The sequence below is a fragment of the Rhipicephalus microplus genome, chromosome 9, assembly GCF_043290135.1.
Source record: "Rhipicephalus microplus isolate Deutch F79 chromosome 9, USDA_Rmic, whole genome shotgun sequence".
Classification (NCBI taxonomy): Eukaryota; Metazoa; Arthropoda; class Arachnida; order Ixodida; family Ixodidae; genus Rhipicephalus; species Rhipicephalus microplus.
The window spans coordinates 53,047,558-53,059,903 of NC_134708.1; the positions used below are offsets into that span (position 1 = coordinate 53,047,558).

The window sequence follows — 12,346 nt, forward strand, 5'->3', positions numbered from 1 at the left end:
TCATACTCTCGCATACACACACACACGCACACACACACACACACACACACATGGTGATATTGAACCCCAAAATAAAATCCTCGCTTGCCTTGGCAGTATAACCCGACATATGGTGCAGCAAAGGGTTAAACTATTTGTGTTGTTCCTGGGGCAGGAGTAACATCCGCAACTAAAATCGAAAGAGCTTACAGCAAGTGCATGTGTTGTAATGAATACCTCATTATGAAATGTACCCTATTTTTTTAGGACAAATGAGACAAAAACTCCAAGAGGAGCTGCCAGGATCGTCGAGTGACACGAGTTCAACACTCACTGGTGAGTTTTTACCAAGTTCTTCTTAGTCACCCTAAACTCCTGGTGATGCCACAAAGATGCCAGCGAGATCTGTTTCGTGTATATCTTTCTAGCTTGTTGAATAATGTTTTCATGAGGCCTGGAGAATATTTCATAGCCATATGCCGTATGGTCAATTTTACTTTTTCTAGAATGCCACATACAAACCTGGTACTGCTGAGATATGCAAACCAGTTACTCTTTCGTACTCGCAACTGCCTCATATGGAACATAGTTTAATTAACAAATAATTACCACTTAAGTCACTATGGTGAATGACTAGGTGGATAATGATTAAATTTGTTTTGAGAATCTCTATTACAGGACAACCTAAATTATTTCGAGGAGCCAGGAGCCTCTTTGATGACTGCTTTGAGCTCCTGTGAACTAGCCTGCTTGGTTTAAGTTGGTGAACACAACAGCTGTGATATGCTAGCAAGGTTTCACACTTTGTTCATAAACATAATAAACTCTGTGAATTATGTCACAAAAGAAATCTGAATGCATAATTCAAAGCTATTTGTCTGTACAGTAAGGTCATTCCCAAGTATGCCCTCATGAACGTACATACAACATGCTACAAAATCTTGGCAAGCATCTGCTGCACATGTCATATGCAGTGTCTGTGAGCACAACTGCCACTCTTAGTACAGAGATTATGATCGTTTACACTTATTTAAACCTCCCTCTTAGTAATTTTAATTGAGAGATCATTTTTGCCAGGAATTCCTGGGGAAAACAAACATATTGAGTGAACAGTATAGAAGGCCACAGATAGAATGAGTGGTATTATTCATATATTTAATTAATGTCTAGGAACTATGAGATAATGGGGTGGTCAATTAAGGTCCTTTCTGTGGCTATGTACAGTGCTTGATAAGCAGCTCGGTTGCCAAGGGGTGTTCAGCATACCACAATTCACAGCAAGCTCTATAGCGCATCCACAAATAAAAAGATAACAGAGCTCAACAAATTAGTTGCGCACGTTTCGCAGGCAGATAAACCATCAAAGATTTTCACTCCCTAACTGCCTTCTTTTCTAGGCATGGTGGCCGCTATCATCGCCATCGTGTTCCTTTTTCTGCTGTCCATGTGTGTCCTCCTGATACTGAAAAAGTAAGTGTACTAAGTAACGAGCTACGTTTTGTCTTGGACGGAGCGAACGAGTCATGCAATAATGAATACAAGTGTTATGCACAAATGGGTAGTGTAAACTGAGCTGTCCCGTAACAAGTTATCTAGTTGCTAACGTGCTCCCTCTTCTGTGCAGCCGTGTCAAATCGACATCCTCTCACAGGTTGCAACATTGCGAAATTGAGCTCGCACTTGCTAGCATTCTTTATCACTTTCCCAGCCTGCATACCCAGCAGTGTTGATGTACGAAATATTGCTCTGCAACCTAAAAAAATTTGAGGCGAAAAGTTTTGGATGATGCTCCTGCATGAAATGGAGTTTTTACGACATACCATTAGGTGATAAGGCCAGTTTCACAGTGGACAAGCAGATTCAGAGCAGGAAACATAAAGCTCAATTTTTCAAAATATATTTGCATTGGGGGAGGCAAAGAAATGCACTAGTGATTTAAATTATAAATTAAATGTGGTTTAAGAGATCCCTCATATCTGTAGGCACTTTTACACAAACCTTACTATTCATGCATCATCTCTATGCCTCTATGTAGCAACCATAGGCTCCACCATGAGGGTACAACAGAACTCCACCACTTACGAATATGTGTGGCATTCACAAACACATACCCTTTCCATTTTGGAGTTTAAAGTGACTTACACACAGCTGTTTTGCACATCTGTTATGCATTTGCCCTCGATGCAACATCCAGCACACGTTTTACATACTGCGTGAACCACCAGCGCTTCAGCAGAACGCTTACCAACTTAAATGCAAATTCTTGGGACATGGCCACATCTGTCAATGGCGCAGAGAGCTATTCATGTACTACTGCAGTTTTTGAGTGATGTTGGGCACAGTAACTGGTTGTAAACTCGCCAAGTGTCATTCCATAAGTGCGCACAGTGCTCACTCTCTCTCTCTAATAAAAGATTTTCTTCTCACATGACTGACTTTACTTGTTGTCTTCTTGCCTTGTCTCTCTTACTCATTGAGCTTTGCACTTGTGTATGAACGTTTCGTGCTTCCATTTCATTTCATTCGTCCACAGGGCACCTTAATTAAATATGCAAGTTCAGCACAGTAATGTGCGATCCGGAAGCCTACAAAAAACAAACAACTGATCCACCTGGTTTGAACTTGCAGGAAGAAGTACTTCTCGAGAGCCAAGAACCCGCCGGTAAAGGTACCTAGCACCAGCCTCCCCTCCAACAACGGAAGCGCCAACATCTCCTACACGGACAGCAGCGGAACTATCTACCAGAACGAGGACTTCTACATAGAGATACCGCTGAAGAACGCGCAGCAAAACGGCTCTACAGCCGTGCACAACAACCACCACCTCACCAATGGCGGCCACCGTGCGAGCCTGAAGGCCGAGGGAACTGGAGACCGCCGCAAGAGCCTGACGCCGAGTCGCAAGAGTTCGCTCTCGTCGAAGGAAAACATTTACGAAGAGATTGCCTTGGCCTCTAAGCATCGCAGGCTCTCTTTCGGAGGAGTCACTTCCATCACGACGGGCCTGACACCCAGCGCCGGCGTCACCGTCACCCACACGGAGCTGCCATCCACGGCGGATGACATCCAAGATGAACAGGAGTCATCGCCAGCGTTGTATGCCAAAGTTGACTTCGATCAGAAGCGAAAGTCCCGACTCATCAAAGAGCAAAAGTGAGTTAGCCTGCTGTTCTAGGCTTACGAGCACAAGCTCGAGGCTTTGATCATGCGATAGATAAGGTTATTTTAATATTTAGCAACTTCTGACTATTGTCTCCTTCTAATAAAAACAGATAGACATGAATGGAATACAAGCTTGAATCTCTCCGCACGTTACAGGTAAAATGTGGCTGAAATGAAACGCATCTCCTGAAGAGAACATAATTTTGCAGGCTTTTGTAAGGAATGTTGCCATTATTCAACACTGAAGTACTGGCAAAGTGTTTCCTCTGCAAGGACACTGTCACATATCTTGTGCAGTGCATACACTGAAACATCAAGGAGAAGATGAGTGACAACAAACAAAGCTCTGAGTCATTTCATGTGGGGCCGAAATTGATAATGCTGAACAAGTGCCTAATTCATTACATTCAATTCATAACAGCCAAAGCCTGAAAATGAATGCAAAAGCATGCATGAATCTCCCCTTTTAACGCCTCTATCAACCACAAGGTTATAGAAACTAACTTGAGATGGAGTCAAACATGAAATGATGTCGGTAGTTGAGGTCATGCTATTGCATAAAGTACAGAAAGGGCTGATAATAGCCTAAAAAAAAAGTGTCTTCACAGCATGCTTTGGCTTTTGAAGAAAATTGAAGCATTCTAGCAAAACAGCACAGTCACATGTATGGCAGCCGAAATATGGATGGATATGGGATTACAGTTAAACCCCTTTATAAGAGGCGTGCTCCAGGCAGCATTTGTCTCTGATATGATATGGCTCTTACAACAGGGTACCCCATATACATTTTCTTATCAACTTTATTTTACCTTAGGCACACTGGTCTCTCTTATACCCATCTGTCTCTTTTATCAGTGCCTCTTATAAAGTGGTTCGACTGTATTAGAGCATTAATAACACACAATTTGTATAACAAACACAAGCATTGAAAGCATAGGACACGCAACATGCCATTACATTGTACCTTTTCTCTGTTACCGTCGTGTTTTCCTTTAAAAAAAGAGCAAGACAGAGCAGCACAGACCTCTTTAGTAACAATGAAACCATAAGAAATGTGGAATGCTTATGCTATATGCCCATAAATACCTTCTGATAGTGATGCGTACTATGAACATTATGCCACAAGCACCCTCACCCAACAAATGACATCAATGTTTACTTTTCTTCTTACCATGCTTTCCTTCACAACCTCATCAACAGGATTTCATAGGTAATCAATCCGTATGGAATACATTACTGTTAGCATCTTGTAGATTGTACAGCAGTGTTGTTCTTGAGTCTCAGACTTTCGAAATGCTCTCTCTCTCTCAACAGAGAGGAACCGCTGAACAAACCCGCCATTCCAAATGGCGTCAAGCTACGTGACCTTCCTCCAATACCGCCTCCAGACGAGGACGACTACTACAACTCTTCGGTCGCCATGTCCCTAGCCGGTGCCGTGGCTCCGTTGGTGTCGCTAGCGCCCCACGTCGTGGAAGGGGACAAAGTATACGTCGACCATCCGCTCGGGGCAGAGATTGTCAGGGGGACAATGCACACCGGGATGGTTGACAACGAACTCTACGCCACGTCAGGACACAGCTAGTGACCGCCGTCTCTTTCTCTGAACTGTGCACTGTGTGGACGACACACGCATTGTGCGTCATCGTGAGGAACAAAAGACCTTTTTTATCTCAGGGCATGACTCCCATGGAAGAGGCAGGCGCAATGACGTTGGCCGGCATGTAGTAGTAGTACTGACGACCACGTTCTTGCCTAGGACACAGGACAGAAGACGGAAGGTACCATATTCGCGTCTTACTGCTTGGTTCACAAAAACAACCCTCGTCGGCATTGATAGTTACCCGGACCGTGTAAGTTACACACCAGCGAGGTGTTGTGAACCTAGCAACTGCTTTACAGTTGCTCTTTCCATCTGTGGAGCATTCTAGACAAGAACGCAGATGCCTGTACTACAAGGTCTTACCTACAAGTCAGAGCTAAGGCCACATGCTCAATTGCAAGCAACTTTTTGGCTGACCAATCGCAGCTTATGAATGAGAGAACAACAGGATAGAACTTTCTAAAACTGTCGACCCGTATTTCTTTTTTTTCTGTGTTTTCCTTGTACAACACTTTGCATTTGTCACTTTGTGTGCATTGGAGCTGTTCTTGTGACACAAGGTCAGGTCAAGCGTAACGCGATCCCTCTTGAGTCTGTTAAGTCGCGCATTTGGAATGCTATTACACAACGTAAGGAAATGCTTCCATCTCGAACTTGATCAAAGCATTACGAACACTCCACTTCTGCCAGCTAGTCCAAGTGTTTTTCAAACGCAATTGCCGTGACACGCGCAATGGCAGGATTCCAAAACGAAATTGATGGACTAATAAAAGGAAATATTTCATCGCTTTTATAAGGAGAATGGTATTTATCAACAAGGGAAGAAAAGTTTATGCTTATGAATTTCCTGACAGTGTCAGTACAGCAGAGCTCTTCATGATACGGTCATCTGAAACCATAAAAAACAAAAATCAAAGCAAGCTGTGATGATGTTTAACGGCAGCGACAGAACAGTGGATAATTCACAACAAGGTACAACATGTGGCTGCAATGTAGGTAAGCAAAAGTCCGCGAGCTTAAAAGTCTTGGTCTGTAGCACAAGGCAGACATAACAGCTCCGATGTGGCTTGTGGTATTGTGTCCAGTGTTCCGTATGATATATGGCTTCTATATCATTTATGAACACGTAGATAGAGTTGAAAAAATAGCATCTTCAAAGTTCGCAGAGCAGAAAGAACCGCATTTATGTAACCTTGGTTGGAACAACTGTGTCTATGTATTTAATAAGCAAAACAAAAATTTTAAATCCTCTTTCAAGGATATACTGAGAAGACTTGGACAAATCCATTCAAACTTGTATATTACAATTTCAGACAGCTCCAAATCTTGTTCTGACTTTTCTGCAAGATACTGGCAGTGCATTTCCAGATTTCCTTTTATTTTCTTCCATCTCAAAGCATTTACCATCCTGATTATTGCTCCGCATTTACGTATACTGAACTTGGCAAAGTTCGCTGTGAGCGCTGCACGTGATGCGATTTGTATTGTTGTGACGAGCTATTCAAAAAGTGATAATGGTGAACCTAGTCTTGAAATGTGAAATGTTCACCAATGTTGGATGAGTGTGTGCATGTGGCCAGTTGCCACGTTAACCAAATATAAATGTCTGTAGATTGACAGACAGCATTATTGCGCATAATGTTTATTATATACCACGAACTGTACATAACTGAGAGAAAAAAAAGATTCTTCGCAAAGTCTGTATTTATTTGTACAGCTGCTGTTTATATGCCTGTGACTGTAGGGCATGTTGTACCGTATAAAGAGTCTGAAATATATACGTTTGTCTTAATAAGACAGCCTCACTGTGTTTCGGCAACTGGTTGAACATTCAGTCAGATTTAGCAACAGGGTGGATATCAAATGAGATGAACACTGATTAAAATCAGAGCTTTCTAAACCTGTCCTCAAATATGCATGCTGTTAGTACAAGATAAGCCTTTTCACCAAGTCGAAGTGTTAGACATTGTATGTTCAAAGGATTTACTGAGCAACCCAGAGCAGTGGGGTTATGTAAGTCCCCCCGTGAAAACCACTCCACCACTTCAGAAGCCCCTGTTGGCTGCCATCCGGTTCAAGACACAAAACGCTCTGAAACTGGTCCTTGCTCAAAGACTGGTGCATATTGCCACTCCTACCACACTCCTACCAACAATAAGGTTGTTCAACGCTTCCTGGGATAGTGCACTTGCCCCGCCGCGGTGGTTTAGTGGCTAAGGTACTCGACTGCTGACCCGCAGGTCGCAGGATCGAATCCCGGCTGCGGCAACTGCATTTACGATGGAGGCGGAAATGTTGTAGGCTTGTGTGCTCAGATTTGGGCACACATTAAAGAACCCCAGGTGGTTGAAATTTCCGGAGCCCTCCACTACGGCGTCTCATAATCATATGGCGGTTTCGGAACGTTAAACCCCACAAATCAATCAATCAATTGGATTGTGCAGTTATTATTGGCGATTTACTAATGGGTTCTTAATAATAACAGCACCCTTGACTCGCTTTACAAGAGATGACACACCATTTGTCTGGGATAACGGGCAACAGACTGCTTTTGCCGAACTACAGCAGCGCATGCAGTCAGCACCCGTTCTTGCACATTTTGACAATTATGCCGAGTTGAAGTGCATACTGACGCCAGTAACATCGGCCGCGGTGCAGTTATTGTCCAGCATCGTCATGGAGAGGAGAGATGCGAGCTGTCCTGTGCCGAGTTGAATTACTCGACCACAGAGAAAGAGTGTCTCGCGATCATACGGGCAGTCACCAAGCTTCGCCCTCACCTTTTTGGCTGTCCATTTAAAGTTGTCATGGACCATCATGCCATCTGTTGGCTGGCAAACATACGTAGATCCCTCAGGACAAGTGGCCCAGTGGAGCTTGCGCCTAGTGCAATTCAATGTAACCATCGTCTATAAGTCCGGCCCGAAGCATGAAGACGCTGACACACTGTTACATGCACCAATTCCTCCAGTCAGTGAGCAAACAGAAGAGAACTACAGTTTCCTAGGTGCCCTGAGCCCATCGGGCCTGAGCAGATGTCAGCGAGACGATGGCGAGATTTGACTGGTCATCGATTATTTAGAGGGTGCAGTCATACCACACCATCTAGCCCGCAAGTTGACATCCTTTTGTCTTCAGGGCAAAGTCTTGTATAAGAAAAACACCCATTCAACAAGCCACGCCTGTCTCCTTGTGGTTCCAAGGGACATGCGGGACGACATCCTCTTCGCATGCTATGACAAGCCCACATCTGGCCACCTAGGCTACTCACGAACACTCACCAGAGTAGCCGAGACATACTATTGGCCGGGACTTTTGGCATACCTCAAACAGTACGTCAAAGGCTGTCGGGAATGCCAGTATCGCAAATCACCATCATGGAAGCCATTTGACCAAATCGGCATGGAACTTCTTGGCCCATTTCCCGTGTCTATTAACTGCAACAAATAGGTGATTGTTGCAACTATTTGACACGCTATGCCGATACTGAGGTATGTCTCGGTGCTCCCTCTACAGTAATAACAGACCAAGAGATAGCACTCACTGCGCAGCTTATGGATGAGGTTTTTTGGCTAAGCAACATCACGCATCAGAAGACAACTGGTTACCATGTGCAGAGCAACAGACTTACCGGGCAACTAAATAAGACACTCACAGATATGATCTCCATATATATTGACGTCTAACACAAAACATGGGATCAGATACTACCTTATGTGATGTTCGCTTACAGCACAGCCGTTCAGAAGGCCCCACAATTCACACCATTTCGCCTTCTCTATGGCCGGAAAGATCAGACGATGTTGGAGGCTATGCTTCCTTGTCCAGAGGCAGATCAGTGAACAAGTGACGCCGAGAATTCATTATGCATGCCGAGGAAGTTCGCCAGCTGACACAGCTGCACACCCGTTCGTTGCCGTGGCCTCTCTGAAAAGTTGCTAAGCCGGTATTCGGGACCATATCAGGTGCTGCGCCACGTGAGCGACATAAACTACCAAGTATTTCTGGACAGTGGGTTCTCAATACTAACACAAAGAAGACAACCGAGCTGCGACATTGTTCATATTATGTGCATGAAGCCCTGCTTTGCACTTTGATAATCTTTCCTGTCGATCGTTTCTATTTTGTAATACGCCTAAACCCTCATTGACTGCGTGAGTTTAAGCATTTTATCATCCTTATCCTTTCACACTGTTTAATCTGCCTAATTATTTTTTTTCTTCTTACACCTACCTTGCAGCAGCATTGAGGCAATGCTGTTTTTCGCAGAGGAGGGAATAATGCCGCATGTAGCAGTGGGTGGCATGCCTATGCAGAGACACAGACCAGAAAAGAAGAGCATGCCCTATTCTCTATCAAGTGCACACCCAAGCGATGCGCCTGACAAGAGCCCTGCTGTGTGACTTTTATGCCAAATAAACCCCACTTGAACCTCTAGAGCGACGTGACGATGTTGTTACCAATTAATGTTTCCTAGCTTCATTTTCAGTCAAAATAACTTGACAGTACCTAAAAATCTAATACAAAGGAGCACTGCATAAATGGTAGGCCAAAATGCAGGTCAACAGACTTTTAACAACCTTATCATGCAGTGCTCTGTGATGCGGCGGCGGCATTGCTTCGAGCCACAAAGAAGGAGCACGACGGAAGAAATTTGACAGACTTATGATATTGGAGTGGGAAGCATGTGTCTCTGTGAGTAGTCTGCACATGTACGGTGGCGTTGACAAAGACGACGCGTGCCATTTTTTATTATTATTACTATTATTTTTTGTGACCAAAGCATGACGACAGGTGCAGATTCAGTTACATCTAGCATCAGAAGCGCGAAAATCCTTTCCCAAAAGAACAGTGCGAACGCAGCCCTGCAAGATTATTCACCTGTCCACAGCGAACAATTTCAGAGGCAAAGGGAGGGCCACCAGTTTTGGGGGCGGCGATCCCCACCGGTGGCACTGTTCAGACCCAAAAATGGCACGTTGCATTCGTCACAGTTTTTTACAGCGTTACAATAGAAGTGCACAAAGCTCATAAGAAGGGGGAATGGAGGAGCTGTGTTTTTGCTTTGCTATTTCTACAGTGTTCACCAATAAAGATTCAACAAACTAGGTCCAATTAGCGTAAGTAGGTTCATTTAAAGCATACATTGTTCACATCTCACCGACACAATATTGCACTTGCACCACAGCCAGCATCACCTTCCTTGGCCAGATTCGCAACAGCGTAAGGCGGTTATCTCCAGCAAGCGCACATATCAACTGCTATACTTGAAATCGATAGCTCGCTCCAATTTCTGAACACTGTATGTAAAATGATTGAAGTTCATCTAAATTAAGAAATCGTTACTGATAAAACAGCTCTAAGGTGGCCAGTACGTCAAGGAGCATCATAAGCTAGCCAGCGTAATTACCTGGCAACCATGGCACAATGAATAAATTTTTGGAAAATTTGCAGAGCTAACATGTCTTACAGGTGCGTTTTTTTTTTTCACTCACAAGGTTAGCATGTGATTGAGGATCCCTGAAACTATAAATGAGCAGACACTGCTGCGAGGCTCTCAATATTGAAAAATTTTAAAAGTGCTGGTGCACGCACACCGTATTTACTCAATTGTAACATGACCAAAAAAATTGTGTGCGTCACTGCACTTTTCAGACAACTTGAATTTCAGTATTTGACTAACGCAAGGGTCGACTTCAGGTAGTATGCTGCAAAAAAAAAGAAAAAAAAAAATGTGCCAGTACTCCAGTTATAGACCAGTGTTAAATAAACAATGCAATAGATATGCATGCTAATGTGGGTAGCCTAGAATGTATCATTTCGTAACTGATGCTAACAGCATATGGCATCCATCTTATGTTTATAGAGATATAAGAAGCTATGAATGCAAAGGATGAGCCTTTTTAAGCTGGTAGAAACTAATTGACAGCCCTTTCACATAGGATGCTGTACAACTGTGCTGTCTCTGATTGGATGAAAGGCACAAAGACTGCACCAGGCAATCTCAATAAGAGCTTCTCTGAATGTCATCATCATCATCATCAGCCTGACTACGTCCACTGCAGGACAAAGGCCTTTCCCATGTTCCGCCAATTAACCCGGTCCTGTGCTTGCTGCTGCCAATTTATACCCGCAAACTTCTTAATCTCATCTGCCCACCTAACCTTCTGTCTCCCTCTAACCCGCTTGCCTTCTCTTGGAATCCAGTTAGTTACCCTTAACGACCTGCGGTTATCCTGCCTACGCGCTACATGCCCGGCCAATGTCCATTTCTTCTTCTTGATATCAGCTATGATATCCTTAACCCCTGTTTGTTCCCTAATCCACTCTGCTCTCTTCTTGTCTCTTAAGGTTACACCTACCATTTTTCTTTCCATTGCTCGCTGCATTGTCCTCAATTTAAGCTGAACTCTCTTTGTAAGTCTCCAAGTTTCTGCTCCGTAGCTAATACCGGCAAATAAGAACCTCTGAATGTAAGAATCCCCAAACATGGTGCATTGTCGGCCATGGGATCATCTCTACCCATAGAAAAATGCAGGGGTGCTTTCCCAGCACCACACGGACATGTGCCCAGTACCTCCGACGTACAAGGCTCAACCTTTATGTCATCGTTCAAAGGTTGATAGGCGGTTTAGTTGGTATATATTCATAATGAAAGTACTGGGAGCGCAAACTAACGGGACACAAGAGAGGAGACAAACAAGCACAGTTTGTCTCCTCTCTTGCGTCCCGTTAGTTTGTGCTCCCAATACTTTCATTATGAATACTTTCATTATGTTTGGAAACCCCATGAGAAGCATATTCATATACTTAGCCTTACATTTACCACTGCTTCAAAGCCATAATAACTTTTCTGAAAACTTTGAATCGATAAATGATATCCCATCCGAAAGTCACTTTGCCTATTCTGAGAACTCCGCAGATTTTCGGAATATATGAAGTGCAGCAAGAGTCATCCACACAGTGCAATTACAGACCCCTTAAAAAGAATGGCGTAGCTTGATTGGCAATGAGCGTGCCACATGCGCTGACACAGACCAGTTAAAAAAAACGAAACAAAGCAGGCCAAGCCACATACCAAGTGCCATCAAGATTGAGAAGAAAATATGCTTTCTGGGTGCAGCACCACAAGACGGACTATGTGTCGTGGGAGTTGGGAGTGAAACAGTATTGTAGGACAGAGGTGGCCAGAAGCAGATGGTGTCCAGGGAGTCAGAGTTGCAGCTGGTCAAGTTCTTGGCTCAGTCTCCACAGGCATTCACCTGTGTACGCATCAACCTTTGTTAGACATCTTGACATCAGCCAAGCGATGCGAGGACATCCGGACAAGACAAATCCAAACCCATTAAAGAGACCGCACAACACTTTTTCAGCACTGTCAGAAAACCCTGCTGATCGGTAGTCGAGGCTTCCAAGAACACACAAGCCAAACATTGTAGCGCAGCACGGGACCCGGAATTCACAGTTCATTCTCAAAGTCAGCTACAAATTGTTCCCTCTTCTTTCTACAAACGATGTCACATACAGGAACACACGGCCATTGCCTAAAATGAGCATTGCGAGTTGCATAGCTAACAAGGCCACTGCAGAAGAACACCAAGT

The 12,346-nt window shown here is 43.9% G+C and overlaps 1 protein-coding gene across 1 annotated transcript in view; it reads left to right on the forward strand.

Moving 5' to 3' along the window:
• The window catches only part of LOC119165050 (complement receptor type 2), a 155,739-nt gene extending 149,200 nt beyond the window's left edge, over positions 1-6,539 (forward strand). Inside the window, exons 9-12 of the mRNA XM_075873659.1 lie at positions 247-315; positions 1,377-1,449; positions 2,608-3,132; positions 4,456-6,539. Coding sequence (XP_075729774.1) covers positions 247-315; positions 1,377-1,449; positions 2,608-3,132; positions 4,456-4,726 — 938 coding nt within the window. The 3' untranslated portion in view covers positions 4,727-6,539. The remainder of the gene's footprint in view (positions 1-246; positions 316-1,376; positions 1,450-2,607; positions 3,133-4,455) is intronic.
• The last annotated feature ends 5,807 nt before the right edge of the window (positions 6,540-12,346 follow it).